This window comes from Papio anubis, chromosome 3, assembly GCF_008728515.1.
Source record: "Papio anubis isolate 15944 chromosome 3, Panubis1.0, whole genome shotgun sequence".
NCBI classification, from domain to species: domain Eukaryota; kingdom Metazoa; phylum Chordata; class Mammalia; order Primates; family Cercopithecidae; genus Papio; species Papio anubis.
This window is the reverse complement of record NC_044978.1, coordinates 182,686,442-182,711,332: the sequence shown is the minus strand read 5'-3', so window position 1 is coordinate 182,711,332 and position 24,891 is coordinate 182,686,442. Positions and strand designations below refer to the sequence as shown.

Sequence of the window (24,891 nt, the reverse complement as noted above, 5' to 3'; positions counted from 1 at the left end):
TCATCGCATGGAGGAAGGCATCGCATGGGCAAGAGAGAGGGGAAGAGGGCCATGCTCACCCTTTATAAGGACCCCACTGCGGCAATAACAAACCCACTCCTGCAATAACATCAATCCGCTCAGGAGGGCAAAGCCTTCATGACTGAGTCACCTCTTAAAAGTCCCACCTCTCAACGCTGTTGCAGTGGGGATCAAGTTACCAGCACACGAGCTTTGGGGCCACATTCAAGCCACAGCAGGGGCACTGCTTGGATGCCAGTGGCCCAGGAACACTGCCTGTGGAAGGGTGTTGATCCCCTGTGGCCAGTTGCTGAACAGAAAGGGTAGGGTCATGAGGAGGACCCCAGGGGTAGATCAGACGCTATGTGTCCCCTGAAAGCCAAGTCTACTGGGGGAGCCGCACACATTAACAAGAGAGAGCCGAGAAGTGAGCTGGTGCCCAGCACGTCCATCCCTGTGGTGAGGAAGGGAACAGTACGGGTGAGATACGGCCACAGTTCAAGACACAGAAAGACAGAGGCTGGAGGAGTGAGGGGCACCTACCCTGCCAACAGCTTCCTGTGTCTCACCACAGAGTGTGAACCCTTGCCACTGACATTCTCAAGTCAGTGGATCAACGTCACTTCAGCACGTTCACCCGGGTGTCTAAAAGTCCAGCCACCTTCCGCAGCTGCTAGACACTCCCGCACCAGCTGCCTGAGTGTTGCTTCCTGCCACTCTCTTACAGAAGGCAGCACAAACTCCCTGCAACAGCCCCACTTCGGTTGGAACTACTGTGAAATGTCATTCTCTGGTAAAGAAAGGCAGTGCAATTCTGAACGATCACGTCGATACCAAAGGCTGACCAGCCTGTGTCTTCAGCTGTGTCACAGTTAGGCCACAGGGCAGGGGCCAAGTTCCCAACGTGCTCCTCTTGGACAGGACACAGGGAGGGTAAATGGCTGATGTCATCACTGGGGTGGGAAAAGCGGTGAGGGGAGCTCTGAGATGTTGGGAACGTGGAACACTCCTGAATTCAGCAATTGGATACGGCAGAAGAGGGAAGTTTACTGAACTTATAATTTTAATTCCAATTACTATGGAAAAGAAAGACAATAGCAAAGCCCAAATGAATCTGATGCAGAAAAGAATTTAGCAAATGTCTATGCAAACAGAAAGACAGGACTTTGCCACCTTGAACCTCTAGGAGTCTGTGAAAGAAGAGAAGGTCAGCTTTGGAAAAACTAATAGCATCACAGGATGTTTCTCATTGTGACATCAGATAGGTTAATTTTTGAACTCCTGACACCATTTGCAAAGGCTAATGAAGAGAAAAACAGAGTATAGTCCCAGCTACGGGGAGGCAGAGGCGGGAGGATCCCTTGAGCCCAGGAATTCAAGGCTAGCCTGGGTAACATAGCAAGACTCTGTCTCCACTCCATCCACTTTCATTTCTTTCAGTAGCTCCAAGCAAGTTCATTATGCCAGATATGCGTGCTGCTGTTTACTATCCATACTAATAAACCACCCTTCTTCCTAAACGGTATTTCTTTACTGCCCGCCGTCATCCATCCATCCATCCATCCATCCATCCATCCATCCATCCATCCATCCATCCATCATCCCTCCACTCATCCATTTATCCATCCATACCTTTACCTATCCATCCATCCACCCACCCATTCATCCACCAATCCATGTATCCATCCATCCATCCATCCCATCCATCCATCCACCCACCCAACCACCTATCATCCACCCATCTAATCATCCATCCATCTGTTCACTCATGTACCCACCCGTCCACCCATCAATTTGTCTACCCATCCAATCTTCCACTCATCCACCCACCCATCTACCCACCCACCCATCCATCCATCCACCCATCAGCCACCCATCCATCCATCCAACCATCACCCACCTATCCATCCATCCATCCATCCATCCACCCACCAACTCACACATCCATTTACCCATCCATACATTTACCTATCCATCCATCTACCCATCCATTCATCCACCAATCCATCCATCCATCCATCCATCCATCCATCCACCCACCTAATCATCCATCCATCTATCCACCCATGTACCCATTCATCCACCAATCCATCCATCCATCCATCCATCCATCCATCCACCCACCTAATCATCCATCCATCCATCCACCCATCCACCCACCCATCCATCCATCCATCCATCCACCCATCCACCCACCCATCCATCCATCCACCCATCCACTCATTCATTTGCCATCCATCCATCCATCCATCCATCCATCCACTCACCCATCCATCCATCCAACCATCCATCCACCCATCCATCTAACCACCATCCATCCATCCATCCACCTGCTCTACAAACATGGACTAAGCACCAACTATGATCCAGGAATCGCATAGTTCAGCCCTTAGGAGCTCATGATTTGATGGCAGAGATCAATAGGTGAACAGTTAATTATCACACACATGGAAAGTGTAACGGAGGAACCATCAGGGATGTTGTTGTGGGAGGTCAGAGGGGAGACTCCTCACTCAGGCTGGAGAGAGTCTGGAGTGCCAGGGAGGGCTCCTGGAAGGTGCAGCATGAGCACAGCTTGAATGAAGGCTGAGAGGTGGGAAGTTCCCACAGACTGTAGGGAACCCCCTGGTGATGCTGGGAGAGGCCAGGCAGCGGTCGAGGCTAGGTGGAGGCCCCCTGGGAGGGCCTTGTGAGTGTGCCAGGCAGTTCGGACCTTGGCCTGTTGGTCAGTGCCCCCAGAGGATGCTCCACAGAACGCAATTCCTGTAGGCTACACTTGAGGGAAAAAGAGTTTGAGGAACAGAGCACAGGTGCTCTCTTTCTTGGAGTCCCAGCATCCACATTCATTGACATCAATCGACAGCTCAGGCTCGCTGCGGAGGACCTGGCCACCTAATACCTGATTCACGCGTGTATGCAGTGGAGGGAGTCAGCCAGCCTGGAAACAAGTGTTCAGAAATGAGACCATTTCCCATCGTGATAAAGGCCGTGTCGCCCAGGCTGGAGCACAGTGGCATGACCATGGCTCACCGTAACCTCAAGCTCTGGGCCCCACGCGATCCTCCAACCTCAGCCTCCCAAAGTACTGAGATTACAAGTATAAGCCACCATGCTTGGCCTGGGGCTTTGAAGACCATGATGGGGAGGAGGAGACCGTGACGGGGCACAGTGGTGGACAGCCCAGCTTGCAGAGGAAGCATTTTGGTGGAGATTTCACCAATGAGATGGAGAGGACCTCAGTAACAGGATTCCGAGATGGGGTGAGCACAGCCTCCCAGGAGTCAGAGGTGAAGGACTGGCTGCCTGGTCACACTGGCCACCAGCCCAGGACAATCCCACAGTCCTGGATGCCTCTGGTTCCCCAAAGGAGTTGGAGCCTGCTGGGACATCTTGTCTCCTCTTATGGTGCCCCACAAAGACCTCCAGGGGGCTGAGCCTGCAATGCATAAGGCCTGGCTTTGACTTCCTTTGTGAGTCCTGGAATCAGGGAGGGCTGAGACACCCTTCCAGGAATCAGCTCTGGAACTGTCTGCCAAAGTCACAGCAGCTCGGCTCAGGCCACAGTGGAACCAGCAGCAGGTAGACCCCGCTTCTTGGCATGTGCCCTCAGAGTCTAGCATGGCAAGGATTTAGCAGGGAGGCGCGAGTGAACTGTTTGGGGTTGAACTGGGGCCCCCCACCAAGCTCATATGTTGAAGTCCTAAACCCCAGTACCTTAAAATGTGACCTTATTTGGAAATAGAGTCATTGCAGGTGTAACTAAAGTTAAGATAAGGTCATACAGGAGTAGGGTAGACCCTAAGCCAACTTGACTGGTGTCCTTACCCATGGGGAAAATGTGGGTGCAGGCCCACACATGGGCAGAACCCCACATGGACTGAAGGCGGGGGCTGGAGTGATGCTTCTGTAAGCCAAGGAACACCCAAGATGACCAGCAAACCCCCCGAGGCTGGAAGGCCGCCTGGGACAGATTCTCACTTACAGCCCTAGGAGGAACCAGCCCTGCTGACACCTTGATCTCGACTTCTGGCCTCCAGGACTGCAAGACAACAAATGCCCCCGTGATTTAACCCACCTGGCTCACAGTGCTTTGTCACAGCAGCCGGGGGAACTAACGCGTGGCGCTGACCCCACATGGCGCCGACCCCATGGCTGCGAGGCCTTTGCACTGGTGTCAGCCCTAGTAACTTCCAGCAGCAAGTAAGCCAATTTATTCTGAATAGGCTGGAATCTTCCTGCTTCCTTTCCTCTCCAGCCCCTTGCAAAGTCATTCTCTCATGGTTTTCCTGTGTGACTCGTGTTCCCAAGGAAGTTGGTCTTCTCACCACAGCTCCTGACTGCAGCTCCATAGCCCCTGGGTTGAGCACAGGCTAGGACTGAGAAGGAGACAAACGCTGCTCTGTGACCAGGGCATCCTCGGAAGGGCCGCTGCCACTGCAGGCCAGAACAAGGGACAGAACCGAGGGACAGGAAGGAGGGCTGGCCCGGGCCAGGAGGGCAGGCGCCCATCCCGGAAACAGCTCAGTGGGGAGGGAGGGAAATCAAAGCTGGGATCTCAGTGCTGCCCCGCCCTGGTCAGCTGGCCGGGGTCTGCCCAGGCTGCTGTCCCTGTGGTCCCCACAGGCAGGCACTAGCTTGGTCTGCAGGCCTCTCTCCCAGATGTGTCATCTGGTCTCGGCGCATTCTCTTGGAGCACCCTCCAACGTCCACGCTCCTCTGGTCCCAGGGTGTGGGTACAGGCCCAGGGGTCCTTCCAGACACTCTGGCCCAGTCACTGCTCCCCCACCCATCTCCAAACCTGCTCCATGCAGGTACTCTAGGGGGTGCAGGGACAGTGGCCTGAGATTTGCTGCTGCAGGACTTTGGTCCCCGTGGGGAGCATGGGGTCAGGGGCCAGAGCAGCGGGGAGAGGACAGCCCTGTGCGGGCACTGACTTACTCGCTCTCTCAGGGTGGGCTGCACGGTCCTTACCCCTCAGTTCCTCCCTCCCGGCCCCCAGGCCAGCCCTGCTTCCTGCTAATGAGACCTAAGAGACCTCAGCAGGAGGATGCCAAAAAAGCAGCAGGTCAGAGGTCAGGTCAGAGGTCAGCCCCGAGGCCTGCCCTTTGCCGGGGGAGGGGGCGCATCAGGCATGGAGGATGTCAAGTGCTAAGCTCCACACCGGCCACCACCGCATCTCAGTCTCTTCTCAATCAACAAGAAGTGATGGAATAAACCTCAGCCACTCCAGACGAGAGCGCAGTCCATGGCACCTGGATTTCACCCCGGGGAGACCCTGAGCAGAGAACCCAGTCGTGCTGAGACAGGCATCTGACCCGTGGACGCTGCAGGACCCTTACTCAGAATTGCTTATCCACAGCCCAGCTAGCTGATGCAAAGCTGAGACGTGGGCTCTTGGTGGAGCAAATGCGGTCTCCGGTTCACCTACGCCAGGTGGGATTAGGGAAGGAGCTCAGCCCTGGGCTGCTGACTCTCCAGCCCCTGCTCTCTGCTGTGTCCTGAAGACAGGGTGGGGGGTGACAGGAAGGGTGAGGGGCTGGAGGCACAGGATTCAGATGTCATGGTGGGCTGAATGGGCCCCCGCAAATGTGAATCTGTGACAGTGACCTTTTTTAGAAGAAGGTTCTTTGCAGATGTCATGAAGTTAAGGATCTTGAGATGGGACCATCCTGGACTATCTGGATGGGCACCAACTCCAGTAAGTGTCCTTATAAGAGACAGACACAGGGAGGAGCCAAGAGAAGATGGAGGTCGAGCTTGGAGTGACCCCGCCACAAGGCAAGGAAGTGCCAGGAGCCACCAGAAACTGGAAGCAGCAGGAGGCTCGTCCCCTAGAGCCTTGGGCTGCAGTGCCACTCCGTCAGCGCCCTCCTCTCAGATGCCTGCCTCCAGAACTGGAAACCAGCAAATCCCCATGGTTTTAAGCCTCCCAGCTCCTGGGTGTTCTGTTACAGCAGCCCCAGACAGGCATCTAGAGGTGGACTCTGTCGTCCGATCCTAAGAGCATTTCTCACCCACTGGGCAACGCTGGGCAGGTTGTGTGGTCCAGAGCTTTGCTCCCTGAGCCACAGACCAGGACAGTAAGATAGCCACTGACGGGTCAGACAAGTGAGATCCTCTCAGCAGTGTGGATGCGGCACAGAGGCAGCAAGGGCCTCGTGCCTCACGTGCAGCGGCCGTAGGACGGGCTGAACGAATCCTGGCTTAAGTCCCTGAAGGGCCTCTAAGTTTGCAGTCACTCTTTCAACATCCAGGGAAAGTGCTTTGCGAGGAGGAGGCGGCGTTATTTGCTGTATTCCTTCCACAAATCTTCCTTTCTCTGTGGTGACTGACATGAGGTGGCTGTGGCTGGAGTTCCCTGTGCAGAGGCCGGCACACATCACAGATCTCCAGGACGTCTGGAGCTAAGGGAAGGAAGGGGCATCCCAGGTGCCCTTGGGATCTCTTTAGGTCTCTGGAAGGGAGACAGCTCCTCCCTGCCCCCGCCCTCCCAGTGCCTTTTGTGATGTGGACACTGCTGTGCTTCAGCGGTGGGGGCTGCAGGGTGAGGGGGGCACTCTGAGGGGGCAGGGGGAATCACTGTAGGACCCGCAGTTTGGTTCCAAAGTACTGAACATAAGGAAACACCGGATATGGATGCGTGAATGCTCTGAAAATTAGCTATTTTCCCGTCTCCTCTAATTCAGCAGCATTGCCTTGATGTCTCTTGGGATTCAGTTAGGAACACAAATTCCTTTATGTTTTTCACACTCCCCCCACCCCCACTCCTGTCTGGCCGGGCCCTATCAAGGTGCAGCGGGCCTAGGAAAGCAGAAGCAACTGGCCTGTGATCAGAAGCCCACCACCCCCACGACAGCAAGGCACAATCACCATACAGCAGGAAGGACTTCCTGGAGGAGGTGGCCTGGCCTGAGCAGCGATATGGCCCTACCCGGCCCTGAGTCCACAAAGGCCCGAGGACCTGCATCACCTCCCAGCCATGATCACTGGGTACAGGGCCTCCATCTCCTAGGCCCCCTTGTGGCCCCAGAGCTGGCTCCCAGGAAAACCAACAGGTGAGACTAGAACAGGGACCCCATCTCTAATGAGGGCAAGTCCTGACCTGCACACTGAGGGGGTGGGCCAGGTGAGCGCCTGCTACACAGTGGGGGAACATCGGGCCCTGGGCTGGGTGCCAGGGCCACAGTGGAGGCTGTGGGCTGGCAATAGGAGGAGACCCCCGAGGGGACCTGGGCACGTGGCTGCTGCTCCAAGGGGAGGTCCTGCCTTGGGGAGGGTGTCCTCGAGCTGGGCTGGGGAGTCACAGGTTAGCCAGTGTGAGCTGAAGGCCCTTGGGCATCACCACCTCTGCCATGTGGGCAGGGAACTTAACCTCCCAGGGCCTCAGTTTACTTGTCTGTAAAACAGGAAAGTGAGGCTGGGCGCAGTGGCTCACGCCTTTAATCCCAGTACTTTGGGAGGCCAAGAGGATCATTTGAGGCCAGGAGTTTGAGATCAGCCTGGGCAGCACAGTGAGACCCTGTCTCTACTAAAAATTAAAGAAAAGATAGCTGGGCATGGTAGCACGACCCTGTGTTCCCAGCTACTCAGGAGGATCACTTGAGCCCAGGAATCCTAGGCTGCAGTGAGCCATGACTGCACCACTGCACTCTAGCCTGGGTGGCAGAGTGAGACCCTGCCTCAAAAATTAAATTAAAATAAATTAAATTAAATTAATAAAATAGGAGTGCTAAGACCAGGCGTGGTGGCTTATGCCTGTAATCCCAACACTTTGGGAGGCCCAGGTGGGAGGATCACTTGAGGCCAAGAATTCGAGACCAGCCTGGCCAACATGGCAAAACCTAGTCTCTTCTAAAAATACAAAAATTAGCTGTAGGGGTGGCAGGTGCCTGTGATCCCAGCTACTCTGGTGGCTGAGGTTTTAACCTGGGAGGCTTTAACCTGGGAGGCAGAGGTTGCAGCAAGCCAGGGTGGCACCACTGCACTCCAGCCTGGGTGACAGTAAGACCCTGCCTCAATAATTAAATTAAATTAATAATCTAAAACAGGAGCACGATACTGCCCACACAGCGTCCTTCGAAGAAGGGTGCCCCTCAGCACATACGATGCAGGGGTGGGGTAAGTAGGCGCTCAGGTCCTGGGTGTGGCCCTGGGCCGTGTAACATGGGCTGGAGCACAGCCTCCTCAAAGTGAGGGGGTGGTGTGTGACAGAGGCTGAGGCTGCTGGGCCAGACCTCAGGGCCACAGCCTCCTGCCACCTGCTGTCATCAAAGAGGCCAGCCCTCTGGAGGGTCAGGCAGGGGGAAGGCATCAAGCCAGGTACTGCCCCACACTGTCAGCAGCCCCGTCACCCCCGGGGTGATCCTCCTGCCTCGGGTCCCAAAGCAATGGGATTACAGGTGCGAGCCACAGCACCTGGCCTCGCCTTTTACAGACAAGTAAACTGAGGTGCTGGGAGGCTAAGTTCCCGCCCAGACGGCAGAGGTGGTGATGTCCAGGGTCCCTGTGGTGACACAGCTGACCACAGCCTGCGGGGGCCTGTGCATCATGCCCCAGGACACTTGTGGACCTGGGGGAGTTCCTGGAGATGCCTCTGGTCAGTCACCGTGGCGGTGTCCAGAAGAACTCGGAGAACCTGAGTTCCCCTGAGCCCCCCGATCCTCATCACCCATGGGGGACAGCCAGGCTGTGGTCAGCGCTCCTCATCCGAGGGACGTTCTGCAGAGGCTAAGGGGGAGGGCAGACACAGACAGACCGTGGACAGGCCCAGGGAGCCGCTGTCCTCACGGAGGCCAGCCCAGCCCAGCAACGGAGAGACAGCCAGGCCTCAGCCAGCAGCGTGGTGGCAGGCCCCGTTGGAGCCACTCCCCAGTGGCTGGGCCCCCAGGCTGTGCCCCGGGGACCCATTGTTGCAGCATGTGCTCAAGGCAAGGCCGCCCATGCTGGCAACCGGAGCCCAGAGAGAGCAGCCCCTATGGGGATGGCCCAGCAGTCCCCGGGCCCATCCCACCTGGAAGGTGCGTGACCACAAGCCTGCCTGCCTCCTCCAAGGAGGTGGGGTCTCCTCAGCTACAGAATGGGCTTCAGAGGATCAGGCGCAACGGTGCCTGGTGAGACACGCAGGTTGCAAGCCCCACGGGCCACTTTCCCAGTCGTCATGGTGACCCCTCCATGGATCCCGTAGCTACCCTGACAGCTCCTGTCTGTCAGCCCTCTCCAGCTTTGTCCTCTCGTGAAGATGCCACGCTGCTCACTGATGGCCCCCAGGAGATGCCTCCAAAAACCGGGGGCCATGGGTAGGTGCAGCAGAGCTGGGCACGACCACACCTTTCCCCTGGCCCCAGAGCAGCTGCTGACACCCACGGCTCACCAGGTCCTTCAAGAAGTCAGCTCCTCCGGGCCGGCCTCACCCCTCTCCTGCTGTGGGACAGGGGCCACACCAGGGCTGGGCCAGGGGCCGGGCATCGCCTTGGGGTGCTCACCCGGCCCCCTGCTTCCCCTATTAAGTCCAAGCACAAGCCAAGCGGCAGTGGGGAGGGGTGGGGGCCATGATCTGATCCCTCCTGGCCCAGCCCTGCCTGGCCAAGATCTGGGCTCTGGGGACACAGTGAGGCCCAGGCCTAGACATGGCCCAGTTCTTGAAAAGATCCCACTATTATTATGATCTGGGAAGCTATTCTTTGTTTTTCTTTGTAATTACGGAAGCAATACATGTGCACCCTAAAAAACGAGGAAAGGCAGATTAGTGAAAAGAGTGCCTGCACGTGTGCTCCTGCCCCCAGCACACGAGCAGGAGGAGCTCCTGTCGCCCTTCGTGTCTCGCACCTTGCAGGCGCTTTCGCTGCTTTAAAAAGCTCTCTGAACAGAAGCCACCACAACTGGTGAGTCTCAGAGCGGCGGGTGCAGTCGGCTGAGGACCGCCTCCGGTCTCCCGGTCTCCGGGTCTCCGGCTGCAGTAACCCTGCGCTTGAAACCGCTTCCTCTTGCTTTCGGCTCAGTGAAAGTGGGAGGAGATGCTTGACTTTCGAGAAGGGGCTGTTCCCCCTGGAATTTTCCTGGTTCCACGGGGTGGAGGAAAACAACCCCTTGAGGATGCTTCCTGGAGCCACTGGGGAGCAGGAAGCTAGCACCCTCTCACCTCCTCAGGCTCAGGGGAAGGCTCCCTCCCTTTCCAGGCTCCCTGAGGAGGGGCTAATGCTTACTGAGTAGGCTCCACTCCAGCCAAAGCCCCCGCTTCCACCCCTTGATGGGCTCCGTGATGCTGCCAGGAGCAGGGAGTAGGGCCAGAAGTGGCCTTAGGTCCCCTCACCCCCCGCCTCAGACACTGCTGTGTCCCTCACTGAGAACTGTCCTGAGGGACAGCACTGGGGGCCCCAGGGTCGGGAGAGCAGGAACTGAGAGCCGCACCTCAAGGAGCAGCACTATAGGCCTGGACTCTGCCCAGCTCCTTCTCCTGGAGCTCCCCAAGAATGGCAGCCCCCCACACCTGCCGATGCCCATCCCACTCCCCACACGCCTGGTGGAGGACATGAACCCTGCCTGGGTGGGCCCCAGCATCTGTGCCTTGGGAGGCTGAGGCTGGACAGCCACCTGCCAGTCCATGGGGCTGCACTGGGCCAAGGAGCTGGGGTGGGGAGCAGAGGAGGCCAGGCTGCAGGGCAGGAGTTGCAGGGAGAGTCAGGGACGTGAGTGTCCCAATGAGCCAGGCTCCAGCACATCCTCCCAGGCCTTGCTGCCTTCCAGTCCTCAGAGCCACCTCCTTTCCACTTAGCCTAGAGCCAGCACGTCCCCCAGCCAGGATCCTCAGTCACATCCAGGTGCTCTGGGATGCGGCATGGGGGGCTGGGAGGATGCCATGCTGCTGCGCCTGAGAGGCACAGGCTGAACCTTGGGATGGGTCCTGCAGGCGGCCGGAGAGTTGGGTTGGAAGGGATGGTCCAGCCATGAAACGAACAGGAATGCCACAGACATGGAGACTCCAACCTCGAAGGCAGCTGTGGGACTCAGTGAGACCCAGCTGGCAAAGCTGCCTACAGCTTCATCCAGGCAGCTGAACGATGGTGGCTCCATGCCAAAGGGACAGGGAGGGAGGCCACAGTATAGAGCGATGCTAGCCCGAAGGGCAGACAGGGACAGGAGCAGGAGGGCACGAGGGGTCCAGAGGCAGGTCCCCTGGTTTGGCAGGGACAAGGGAAGCCGATTGCAGGGGCAGGGCTGTGGTGAGGGCCAGGTCAGGTCACTGAGGGCCTGATAACGAGTCAGCGCCTCTGAGGGGACATCAGGAGGATGGACCAGGGTTGACGGATTACTCGATACTGCAGCAAAGAAACTCCATTCACGGAATAAGATGATAATTCAACAGACAGTCTGCTAGAAAGACATTGATTTTGTAGTCAAAAATCTTCCCACAAAGAAAACTCCAGGCCCAGATGGCTTCCCTGGTGAAGTCTATCTCACATTTCAGGCAGAAATAATGCCAGTTCTACACAAGCTCTTCCAGAAACCTGAAGAGGTGGAGCACTCCCCAACTCATCCTAGACAGCCATGCTCCTGCACCAGAAACAGGCATGACAAGAAGACAGCTGCCTGACAGTCCTCTCAGACAGATGCAAAATCCTACTGAAGTTTAGCAAATCAAAGCCAACGGTAAATCCAAAGGATAATACCTCATGACCGTGTACAGTTTGCCCCAGGACTGCAAGGCTGGCGGAACATCTGAACATCAATCAATGTGATTTATCACATTAACAGGCTAAACAGGAAAACCATGTGATTATGTCAAAGAAAGCAGAAAAAGCATTTGAGAAAATCCAACATCTGTTCTTGATAAAAAACAAACAACAAAAAACCTCTCAACAAATTAGGAATAGCAGAGAATTCCTTTTCTATTTTAGAAGATGAAGGGCATCTGTGAAAATCCTATAGCTCAAATCACACTTAACAATAGATACTGAATGCTTGGGAATGAGGCAGAATCATCCTGTTTCATTGTTTTCATTCAACGTTATACTGGAGGTTCTGGCTGGTTAAAAAACACAAGAAAAAGAAATACATATAGGACATACAATTGAAAACAAGCAAAACTGTTTTTCTTCTCAGATGACAAGATCATCTAGGTAGGAAAACTGATGAAATCTTTGAAAAAACCATAACTAATAAAGTGAGTTTAGCAAGATCAATCTAGAAGATTAATCTTTTAGAAGATCAATCTACAAAGATCAGTTATAGCCATATATATTACCAATGAACAATTACAAATTAAAATTACAAAACAAACCAATTTACAATGGCATCACAAAACATAAAATACTTGAGGATTAATCTGACAAAAGATGTGCAAGACCTGTACAATTAAAAACCATAAAACTTTGCTCAGAGAAATTAAAGGCCTAAATAAATAAAGAGATATACTATGTTCATGAACCAGAAGTATTATTAAGATGCTAATTCTTTCCAAATTACTACATGGATTCTACATAATCCCAATCAAAATTCCAGCAGGCTTTTTTTTTTTTTTTTTTTTTTGCAAAAGTTGACAACCCTAAAATTCATATGGAAATAGAAAGGAGACAGAATAGCCAAAACAACCTTTCAAAAGAAGATAAAGCTGAGCACTTGCACCTCCAACTAAGGCTTATTATAAAGCTACCATATTTAGGATGGTGTGGCATTGGTGTCAATACAGGCAAATAGATCAATGGGAGAGACTGGAGAGTTCAGAAGTGAACCCACCCCATGTGGTCAGCTAAAGACAAAAATGCAAAGGCAATTCAGTGGAGAAGGAATAGTCTTTCCCAACAAATAATTCTGGAATAATTGACTTTACTTATGCAAAACAAAACAAAACTTTGATCCATGCCTCACACCATATACTTGAATTAATTCAAATGGAATACTGTATAGATCTAAATGTAAAACCTAAAAGCATAAGATTTCCAGAAGAAAACATGGAAAAAAATCTTTGTGACTTTGGGTTATGAAAATAATTCTTAGTACAGCACCAAAATCACAATTCATAAAATAAAAAATGGATAAATTGTACTTCATCAAAATTAAAAACTTTTGCTCTTCAAAAGATACTGTTAGAATGAAAAGACAAGCCACAGATTGGGAGAAAATATTTGAAAATCACATAACAGACTTATATCCAGAATATATAAAGAACTCTCAGTACTCCATACGGATAAACAACCCAAGTGAAAGAAAAAGCAAAAGATGTCAACAGATGCTTCACCAAACAACCAATGTCAAATAGCACATGAAGCGATGCTCAACTCAATGAGGTAGCATGCCTGTAGTTCCAGCTACTTGGGAGACTGAAGTGAAGTAGGACGATTGCTTGAGCCCAGGAGTTCAAGGCCAGCCTGGGCTGAACATAGTGAGACCCTGTCTCCAAAAAAAAAAAAAAAAAAAAAAAACTTAAAAAAAAAAAAAAGATTTCCAACATTGTTATTCCTCAGAGAAATGCAAATTAAAACTACAATGAGGTACCACTTCACACCTATCTGAATGGTTAAAAAGCCCACCATACCAAGTGTTGACAAGGACATGGAGGAACTGAACTCTCATACGCTGTTGTTTATCGTATGCCAATCATATTTCAATAAAGCCATTTACAACAATTTTTTGTTTTTTTGAGATGGAGTGTCGCTCTGTCGCCCAGGTTGGAGTGCAGTGACACAATCTTGGCTCACTGCAACCTCTGCCTCCCAGGCTCAAGTGATTCTCCTGCCTCAGCCTCCCGAGTGGCTGGGATTACAGGCACCTGCCATAATGCCCAGCTAATTTTTGTATTTTTTTTAGTAAAGACGAGGTTGGCCGGGCGCGGTGGCTCAAGCCTGTAATCCCAGCACTTTGGGAGGCCGAGATGGGCGGATCACGAGGTCAGGAGATCGAGACCATCCTGGCTAACACGGTGAAACCCCGTCTCTACTAAAAATACAAAAAAAAACTAGCCGGGTGCGGTGGCGGGCGCCTGTAGTCCCAGCTACTCGGGAGGCTGAGGCAGGAGAATGGCGTGAACCCAGGAGGCGGAGCTTGCAGTGAGCTGAGATCCGGCCACTGCACTCCAGCCTGGGCGACAGAGCAAGACTTTTTTTTTTTTTTTTTTTTTTTAAAAAAAAAAAAAAAAAAAAAAAAGTAAAGATGAGGTTTTACCATGTTGGCCAGGCTGGTCTCAAACTTCTGACCTCAAGTGATCTGCCTGCCTCGGCCTCCCAAAATGCCGGGATTACAGGCACAAGCCACCATGCCCAGCATTTACAACAATTTTTAAACCACCAGACCACTTCACCACCACGCTCACGTTACCGCCTCTGATGCCGTTCCTTCTCTCAGGAAAGTCTTTCCTGCCCACCCTGCCCACAAAGCTCTCTGAGATTTCCCACCCCACCGACCTCCTTCTGCCCTGTTCCCTGTCCCCTCTGCTCCTTCCCAGCACCTCGGCCCTCACAGGTCCTGCCACCTGGGCACCTTTCCTCCAGCCCCTTCCCTTCATTCAGGCCTCAGCAAATGTCAGTGCCTGCAGGAGGCCTCCCCCCACCCCACCCCCTGATTTTTGCTCTCACAAAAGGAGCTGCCTCACTGGCACTCTGCACCTCATGAAACAATTCTAATTTCTTCCCAGCACTGGCTGGAGGACCAGGTGGGGGGTGTGAGGGAGAGAGGATGGTGAGGGGCTCCTTCCACATAGCCGCAGCTGCCTGCAGGTGGTGCCCTTGAGGTCCACGGTGATGGAGGGGAAGGAGCAGGGTGGCGGATGTCGCAAGAGGTGCAGGGTGTGGTCCGGAGGCTGGGGGAGAAGCTGTGGTCACCAGGGAACAGACAGCCTATAAGGAAGGGCCCTTGGTGCGGTCATGAGGATGTGTGGGGGACCTGCGGTAATGACCATCCCCTTGGCCAGGCCTCCTGAGAGCACAGCCAGGCCGGGGCCTTCCCTCCAGCTCTAGGCCAGCTGTGAATTGGGAGGAGGCCCATCTGCAAGAAGGGTGGCACCTCCTCCCAGGACTTTGCTGGCCTGCGTGCCTACTGCATCCAGGGTACCACTCAGGGCCTTGCGATCACTGTCCCCCATGGGGTTCTGGTGACACAGGCATCACCGAGCTTGCTGAGGTTGTGTGCCTGGGGCCGGTGAAAGCAAGAACCCAGCTCTGCCCTCTCACCCAGGCCTGTGTGTGGCGGACCAGCCCTGGTCTTATCCCCGACTCACCGTGTCAGCCCGGGAGGCCCTGTCACTTACAAACGATTGACTTAATGACAGTCATTACACCTAATCTGTTTTTCAAGAGTCTAATTAATTCCAAGTCCTCCTCTATTTTTAAACCACTCAATCATTCTCGTTTTTCCTGCCGGGGCATGAAGTGGGTGGAAGGTCTCGGTGTTCCCTGCAGGGCCTCGGGACACCTGTTTTAGGGACCGATGGCTACAGCAGCCTAGTGGGCACCTGCCACCAGGCCCCAGACAGTCTGGGGGAAATGGCAGCCATGTAAGCATCCCAGTGAGGGGGAGGGGAGGCCCACGGGGTGGCACCTGCTGCCGAAGGTCACAGGCACCAGAGCAAGGCCGGGCTGCCCCAGTCCCAGACCTGTCACTCCGTCCCCTCATCCTGCGGTGGGTCCACTGGGGACCCCCTGGAGTCGGGGAGCCCCTGCAGCCAGGGAGCCCCTGCAGCCTGGCAGCCCAGTCTTCCACCCAGAGGCTGCCTGTGTCCTCTGAGCCCCCAGAACAGCTCCACAGTGGGGCTGGGCCACTGAAGGCTCTGTCAGTCCTGCCGGCACTGCAGGGAGGGAAGCATGGCATTCCAGGCCACTGAGCCCAGAGCACCACACGGCCCTTGGATGAGGCCCCACCCAGGGAAGGGGCTGACGCCCGTCTGCTGGTGGGAAAGCCGACTGGGGGATGTGGGAACGAAGCACATCGGAAGTGCCAGCAGCAGGTGACTCCCCATGCAGCGGCGCCTTCACCAATGTGCCAGCCACAACCTGCCCTCCTCTGGGCTGGGCACCGGGGGCCAGGCTGGGGGCCGCAGGACCCTCTGTGTCATGGCCTGGAGGGGCCCAGGAGGATTTGCAGCAGTGACCTCACCACAGGGCAGAGGGTCAGCAGGCCTGGGAGAGCTGGAGCTGCCTCGGGATAGACGGGCTGCAGGCTCTCCTCCATGACACCCCTGAGCCCTGTCTTCACACTGGCAGAGGGCAGCGGAGCCCGTGGAATGACCTCAGGCCACAGCGGAGAAGGAGCCAGGTGGGGTGCGGTGGGTGGATGTTCAAGCTGGAGGCCGGACCCACTGTCCAGGAGCAAGGTCATGAAGCACCATGGCAAAGCCTGATGTCACCCAGGACAACTGTCACCACCAGGAGAGTGGGAGACGGAGATGTGAATCCAGGAAACAATGAAATCCAGAGGCAAAGCCAAGACTGATCATGGCAAAGATGACCAGGAACAGCTGCAAGAGCAATCCGGAAGCAAGGTGAGGAGTGACAGTGGGGTGCCACGGTGACATAGTGACATGGCGGGCTGTGCTGGGAGGAACAGCAGAGCACGAGCTGTGATGCGTGAGGAGTGCGTCCTGCCATGCGGCTGGGGCCTGCTGTTGGTTCATTTTGCAGATGACAAAACTGAGGCTCAGGCTGAGCAGCCCGTTCACCAGGCACTGCCTTTCGCCTCACATCTGCCTATGGAGCAGGGCACTCCCCACCGCGACTCCAGCGAGTCCCCTAAAAGGGATATCCCTCAATGTCCGTCATCTGTCTGCCACTGCCAAGTTCCAGAAGGAAGGCGCACACAGTCAGGGCATGTGCCACATGGTTGGGGCAGAGGCTTGGCCACTGTCCCGAGAAGCGTGTGAGACTCCTATCATTCTACCTAGAGCAATGGCCAGAGAGGTTGCTGAGCATGGTGGGGCAGTGGCGGGGGGGTGAGGTCACCAGCCGGACTCAAGTGCAGTCACAGAGGCGCTCGACTATACAACGGAGCAGGCCTGGCCTTCCCCTGTGGGACGGACAGTGACAGGCCCTGAGACCTCCCTAAGCCAGCACCTGGGCAGCCTCGACCGTGTGTCAGGACGGCCACAGCCTCCGTCAGTCCCACTCTGATGCACAGAGGCCCCTGACACTGGTTCCAGCCTCCTCCCAACTAGGCATCAGGGCTGCAGGATTGATGGCAACAAATAAAACCCGGGCCGCCAGAGGTGAGAACATTCTCCGGCCCCGCCGCAGAGGAGGAACGCGCCTTGCACCACACGATCAACCAGAAAGGCAGAGGAACAAACTTGTTTCTAGAATTTCTACAAACTTAATTACACAAGATAAAATTGAGGACATCTGCAAATCAAAACATATCCAAAAACGAAGTCAAAGGGCAAGAACAACTTGGAGAAAGCCACAAACAGACCAGACGGAACGTTTTCACGTCCGAAAAGCGTGACGTCCCAGCTGAAAAACAGCAGAAAACAGTCACCTCGCAGAACGAAAAACACAGGCGCTAACAGAACAACTGCCCAGGTTGGCAGTCACTAGAAAGGGGCAAACCTCAGGAACTGCGAAGGGTACTCCGTTTTCTCCCCCTCGAGTTGGAGTTGGAAGTGTCGGCGAGGGATCACACTGCTGCGGGTAATCAGCTCTTTCTGGAAAGCAGTTTGACAGCGAATGGCAGAGCTTTAAAATGCTTCATACCTTTGCTATGGTGATTCTACTTCTAAGGACCAATTCTAAAGAAATAATCCAAGGCTGGGCACAGCAGCCCATGCCTGTAATCCCAGCACCCTGGGAGGCTAACGTGGGAAGACAGCTTGAGCCCAGGCAGGGAGCCATGTCTGTGCCACAGCACTCCAGCCTGGGCAACCAAAGGAGGCTCTGTGGTTGAAAAGAGAAAAGGGAAGGGAAGGGGAGGGGAGGGGAGGGGAAGGGAAGGGGGGGGGGGGGGGGGGATGGGAGGGGGGGAAGGGAAGGGAGGGTGGGAGGGAAGGGAGGGAAGGGTGAGGAGGGTGGGAGGGAGAAAGGAAATGGAAAGAAAGGAGAAAGAAAAGGGAAAAAAGGAAGGAAAGGAAAAAAAGAAAGAAAGAAGAAAGAAAAGGAAGAAAAGAAAGAAAAAGAAGAGAAAAGGAAAGCGGATCCAAGAGGCAGACAAAAAACCGTAGAGGAAACTATAAAACCATGTTCAGTGGGAAAAAAATAATAAAACCGTTCATAAGATTAGGAGTGATATTTATGTCCTTCTTTACTTCTTTTGTTTGTAAGAACTAGGGTCTGGCTCTGTCACCCAGGCTACAGTACAGTGGTATAATCATAGGTCACTGCAGTCTCCACCTCCTGGGCTCAAGCAATTCTCCTGCTTCAGCCTCCAAAGTAGCTGGGATTACAGGCCCACACCACTGCGCCTGGCTAATTTACTTTTACTTTCCATGAGATGGGGTCTTGCTATATTGTCCAGGCTGGTCTTGAACTCCTGGCCTCAAGCAATCCATCTGCCTCAGTCCCCAAAGGGCTGGGAATGCAAGCATGAGCCACCAGACCCAGTCTCTCCTTCTTATATTTTCCAAAGTTTCTACAATGAACAGGGACCACGTTCATAATCAGCAAACAGGGAGTCAGTGTTACTTTTCACAGAAGGCAGAGGCTGGAAATCCACTTCATTGTGTCCTTGGAAGGAACAGACGACTGGCCTGAGCGGAGTTTCTGTCATCTAGACAAGTAACTTACAAGGGTGACTTCAAGAGGACAGAAGGTTCTGGATCAATGAGGTGAGGCTAGCTGAGGGGAAAATAAGCTTTTAAAAAATGTCAACTTCTCTAGAAGGATTCACTGACCACTGAGAAGGTGGGAAAGAAGCCAGTAAAATGAAAAGAGCTGAAGGGCGTAGGTTCCAGAACATTCTCATCAGCAAGGCTGATTCACTGCTGTCTGTCGAGGGCGATGTCTGGACTCCCGGCGACACCACCCGAGGAAATGCCCCAGACAGGGGCTCCTCCTGGCTGGGACCCTCGCGCCAGGACCCCAGCGGGCCATGTGCCAACCCACCTCCTGTGTGCATCTGTCCCCTGGCTGGTGGCCGGGAAGCCCTGTCCTTCCTCCTGGAGGCTGTCGTCTGCCTGGCCAGAAACACAGGCTCCAGGGGTCTCGGGGGAATCTGGCCTCGCGGGCCGGTCTGCCACGGCTCCACGCATTTCCTTCACTTGCAGCACACGGAGGTCCAACTCACACGTGGGACTGGAAGCCGTGAGTCAGGGCCGTGCCCGCTTTTCCCTCTGAACCGTCCACACCACAGCCACAGGGGCTGCAGGGGCGCCTGCCGGGTGAGCAGGTCTCACGGCCAAACAGGCCCGGGCTCTTCCAGATGCTCTCAGCTAAGGCAAATACCACCCTCTCCGTCTCAGTCTCTCCTGCTGCAGAATGGGGGAGTAACCAACCACAGCCACACCTGTGCACGCGACCGGCCTCGCACAAATGTTACTTAACACCAGCCAGGCTTCCTGACAAGGGGCTGTTTGAATTTGGGTGAACTTTCTCCGTGAGTGAAGCTGGCCTCCTCGTCTGTCTGTGTGAAAACCTCCACTGCCTTATCACCTCCGTATGGTGTGAGGTGACACCTGTGGGGACAGGGCACGTCTCTTGTTCCTTGATGGGTCTCCGGTGCCTGGCCCAGCCACCCCAGAACATGCTTGAGACACAGATGAGTGGGGGAGTGAACGATGCTCCCAGGGTGCGTACCGCCTGTGCCTTGGATGGGACAGTTGCCATGTGCCGCCGCCTGCTGACCTGATTTCCAGCTACCTCCGGGCACAGTGCTGGGCCCAGGCACTGTCCTAAATCGAACCAAACACGTGCTGTCCTGATTACCCTGCGATGTGCTTGCTCTCTCGGATCCTCAGCACCTGCCAGAAACGCTTCCTTGGAAGATGGCACCACCACCTGGGCTCCTTCCCTTTCCTCAGCTGAGCCTCAGCGCCTGTGCTGAGCTGCATGAGGCCTGGAAAGCTGAGGCCGCGTTAAGAGGCCGTGTCCATGGTGGAGCACAGAGCTCAGGCCAGGAAGGCAGGAGGAGCTTCTGGAGGGGGTGAGTGTCCACTGGCTGTCACCTGGACAACCCCCACCACCCCCAGCAGCAAAAGATGGGCAGGCCCCAAACCAAAAACTCCCCTCTTATCCTGTCAAAGAATTTCTGACGGTTTCATGTGAAACTTGGAGAAAAACGATCCATTGCCAATGAACTGGGTCTGGTCTGAGCCCCTGAGGAAAGCATCCAGTAGTAGGGAAAAGGTGCCCTGGCTGACACGGCCGAGAAGCTCAGGCTGTATCTATTGGTCTCACCCAAAAGAGGAGAGGCTGTTTGTGCAATGCTGTTCATCGTGGCACGTCTGTGACAGCAAAAGGCTGGAAACAAGCCCAAGCCAGCACCGGGACCCGAGTGCATGCCAGGCCAGCCTCGCATGGGGCCCTGCCCCGAGGTGAAGGGAAGGAGGGACATCTCTAGCAAGCACAGGAGCGGCTCGGGCAGAAGGCCAGGAGAGCGAGGTGGGGGCGACTGCCTGTAGCAGGAGGCCCTTCACCAAATACGGGGACAGGGGATACGCGGGTGTCTATCTGAACTTCTACTCATGTGCCTTTGCTTACATTTTTGAAAACTGAAGGATGTACTACAAAACATTCTTAAACTGTTCCCTTTGGGGGCAGGGGAGAAAAAGGTTCCTTCAGACAGAGTTCTCTGGGTCTATCTTATTTATAGATTTGACTGGGAACCACACAAATAGAAAGTTGTATCAGCTGTCAATGGCAGTCTCTACACACGTAATGCTGAATGAGACCATGGAACCTGCTGTAAAGCAATGGTGTCCAGTGGTGTTAGAGCCATCAGCTGACTGCTGACCAGTGGGGTGTGCCCTAAGGACAAAACAAAGACAAGGACCAGTGTAAGGAAGGACGCGGAAACTGGAACCCCCGTCCGCGGCTGCCTGGATGCCAACGGCGGCCACAGTGGAAAGTAGTCTGGCAGCTCCTCAAAACGCCACACACAGAGTGACCACATGATCTGCAATTCTGCTCACAGGAATCTACCCAGACGAGCTGAAGACATGTGTCCACACAAAAACTGGGACGAAACTTTTCATCACAGCCAAAACGTAGAAACAACACATCTGCCATCCACCAGTGAATGAAGAAGCGAAAGACGGGCTCCCCATGCGGTGAGCGTGATTCAGCCATAAAAAGGAACGGCGTGCTGCTGTGCGCCTCTACACGTGGCCCTTACAGACGTTACGCTCGCTGGAGGAAGCCAGACCCCAGAGGTCACACACCACAGATGCTCCTTGACTCAACCCATCGGATGCTAACTCAGAAATGCATCTAACACTCCTAGCCTCCAAAACGCGGAGGACGGTTCCTGCTGGGTTCGCGTCACTTTCATGCCCTCGTTAAGCCGAGCCATCGTAAGTCGGGAACCACCTGTACCTGAATGTGTTCACAGGAAATGTCCAGAAGAGGCAAATCCATTGATGGAAAGTGACAGAGGCTGCCAGGGCCTGGTGGGGAGTGGGGAGGGATGCTGGGAAGCAGGCCCAGCCCACTCAGCCCTCAGCACAGGAAAGAGCTGCAGGGAGGCCCGGAGCCCTGAGTGGGCAGTGGAAAGGAAGAATGGCCTGACTGTCTCAGGGCCCTGGCCAGTCCTGCTCCTCCAGCAAGTGTACGACCTGGGAAGATCCGGCACAGGAAGGAGACGTCTGCCCTGCACCGAGAAGCCCCTTCCCCCGGTGTGAGGACCCTCTCCTGGGCCTGCCTGCCATCCTCCAACACAGCCCCTCACTCCTGCCACCTGTGCCTCCAACCTCTCTCCCCATCTGCTGCCCAGCTCCCACGGCTCCTGGGGGGCTTTTCCGGCCTCCAGTTGAACCTCCTCCCCTCCCTATCCTCCCTCTCTCTTCCCTGTTAGAGAGGCCTGTAGACACGGCCACAGCCAAGGCGGGAGCCCTGCAGGGCGGGGTCCTGGCAAGGGGGCCAATGGCCCTGACAATGCAGCCATGAGACAATGAGCCATGCCTTTCCCTCCCTGTCTCCAGTGTGGGGGATGGGAGCCCATGAGAAGAGATAGGAGACCTCCCCACCTCCCCGCAATGCAGGGAAAGGAGGAGATAGTCCTGGGAGGGGCAGAGGCCCTGGGAACACCCCTGGGAATTTGCCTGTGGGTGGTCTCAGGACCCCTCATGGCCCCAGGTTCCACGCCCATAGCCACTGGTCTGTGTCTTGTTTCAGCCCGGTGCGAGCCAGGCAGCCACGGTGGTCAGCAAAGAGAAGTGAGCAGTGCGCTTGGATGCGGCCCAGGGCAAGGGGCCAGGCACCGGCACAGCCCACTCCCTCTGCCCCGCGTCGGCACACGTGGCTCACACCAGGTGCAGGATGAGCCGGGGCTGTGGCAGGTGAGCTGAGGGCTTGGCACTGAGCCCATGACACCTGAAAGGCACCTGGAACATCAGAAACAGGGAGGCGGGCCCGCTGGCACACATTTCCCGGTGCACGATGCCCCACAGGGCGGGTGCCTCCACAGCCAGCTCCTGCCCCTGCCCTCCTCACACACAGACCCCACACCTGGCCAGGGCCCAGCACCTGTCGGTGGCCAAGATGGCCCAGGTGGAAACACTGCAATGCTTGGAGAATGCACCAGCACCTGCCCCCAGTGCAGAGAGGACAAACCCAGTCCCTGGGCCAGACTGGCTCTTACCTGGAGCCCGACAGGGGCTGAGGTGCCTCATGAGCCGAGGGGCTCCCGGCATCCAGCTCTCTGACCTCTGGCTCCTGCTGACCTGCAACCCCGGCCTCTCCTTGCAGCCCACTCGCTGTGTCCACCTGGGAACCTGAGGTGTGAGGCAGGCACTTGTTGGAAGTGGGGGCTTTGGGCTCCCGCCCGTCGGAGGCATCTTCTGAGGGCGGGGGCGCCTCGTCCTGTCTCTCAGCGGCCCTGTCGCTGGCCTTGGCTAAGCTGGCAGCGTATGAGGCGCCAATGACGCCTCCCGGGCTGCACTTCTCCTGCAGACGCTCCACCACATCCTCCCTGCTGTCCCCACAGCTCCCACAGCACACGCAGGAATGCAAGAGGCAGTTGGTGGCCGCAGTGCTAAGCTTGTGGGGGCCGCCATCCATCCCCTCGGCCACGGGCTCCGAGGCGGCCTCCTGGGTGGCGACAGCAGAGTCCAGGGAAGTGGGAGATTTGGGGTTGAAGATGACCGTGGCTGAGAGCTTCATGCCCCCTGTTCGGTGGGCGATCATCTCGGCCGTCTCTGCGTCGTCCGCACCTACCTCCCAGCCGTCCAGGTGCAGCCGCGAGTCCAGGCAGCTGCAGGAGCTGGTGCCTGCGAGGCTGGCCCCGCCTGTGCCCTCGGCCTCGGGGTTGTTGTTGTTGCTCAAGTCCTCCTCCTTTTCCGAGGCGGGCACGCTGACCCCCGCTGCTCCGCCTGGCCCACCCTGCCCTTTCTCCTGGGGGTCGGCCCGAATACTGCCTGCCCACCCAAATGGGCCACCTGGGGACTCCGGCCTGGCCAGGGCTTCTGCCGTCCCCTCTACGTCATCCATGAAGAACACACGCTCCTCCTCATCACTGCCCGACCGCAGGCGCGCTTTGCGTGGAGAGGCCTCCTCGCCTGGGCTGCCCTCTGCTCCCGGCCTGTGCGCGGGTGACTGGCAGGCGCTGGGCGGTGACAGCAGAGAGGACATCTCGTCCCCCGCTCTGTGGACCATGCGGCTGAGCTGCTCCAGCTCCTGGTCGTCGTACTGCATGGAGCAGGCCAGCTCTGCGTCCGGGTCTTTGGCCTTGACTGAGAGTGGCCCCTCAGGGGGGAGAGGGGCAGAGAGGGCAGGAGTCAGCACAGCGGGTCCCTGCACGTCTGCGCGGATGGGGAACTCCACGTCTTGGGAAATGCAGAGGTTCCGTTCCAGCGTGTGCAGCTCCTCCTCTGTCAGTGTCTGCAGCAAATCCCTACAAATCAAGACAAAACACAAGGGTGAGGGTTCCCAAAGCCACAGCAGCCTCCTTGGCCAGGAGCAGATGCAGCACCCTGGAGTCTGCACCAGCAGAACAGCAGCCAGGCACTGAACGCTTGCACCTGAATTCACAGGGCACCAGCAGGTCTCCTCCACCACGGATCAAGGCTCAGGTCTCGCCGGCCAGGACAACAGTGTTCAAGGTGGCCGGCTGGGATTCTAGTACGGTTTCTTTTTTAAAACAAGATTCTGGAACCTTTTGCTGAAAATAAGAAAGCCCTGATTGTTAGGCATGTGTTAGCTGCATGAATAAAAACTCCAAGGAGTGAAAAAAATCTGTGCTGGTTTACACACAGACCTTCACCCTTTCATTCCGCAAATACCACTGAGCACTGGCTATGCGGCAGGAACCGGGCACTAGGACACGAGGACGAAGGCAGGTGTGCTCCTGCCCTTGTGGACTCAGCCTGCAGTTGGGGGAGGCAGATGATAAACAGGTATTTATACAAACAATGACTGAACTACAATAATGACAGCTGCAACCAAAGACAACGCAAGCCATGAAGGAGGGTGCAGCAGGGCACCTGGTTGAGGCCGGGAAGGCTTCCTGGAGGAAGGGGCATTGAGGCCGAGACCCAAAGGTGCAGTCAATTCAGTGATGCTGAGCAGGAAGCTCCTGCAGCAGGCTCCTACAGGCCGACTGTGGGCTGCTCTCTGCTGGGAGAAGCGTCAGCTGTGTCTGTGGTCTGAGTCCCACATGGGACGTACCTGCACAGCCATGGCTGTTGTGAGGAAGTGCGCTTTGCAGAGCTGGGCAGAATTTTCATAAGCTGAACCCACCCACGTGAATAGCAGCAAGATTTAGAAGTGAAACCCCAACCAGGCCCCCAGCACCCTGGCTGTCGCATGACACCATAGGCCGAGGCAC

General features: G+C 55.5%; 1 protein-coding gene across 2 annotated transcripts in view; it reads right to left on the bottom strand.

The window, feature by feature from the left end:
• Nucleotides 1-24,891, bottom strand: part of ZFYVE28 (zinc finger FYVE-type containing 28) — a 145,523-nt gene that overhangs the window by 12,209 nt on the left and 108,423 nt on the right. For both annotated transcript variants that reach the window (XM_031664780.1, XM_003890889.5), the window contains exon 8: nucleotides 22,708-23,958. In XM_031664780.1, the coding sequence (XP_031520640.1) occupies nucleotides 22,708-23,958 (1,251 nt within the window). The remainder of the gene's footprint in view (nucleotides 1-22,707; nucleotides 23,959-24,891) is intronic.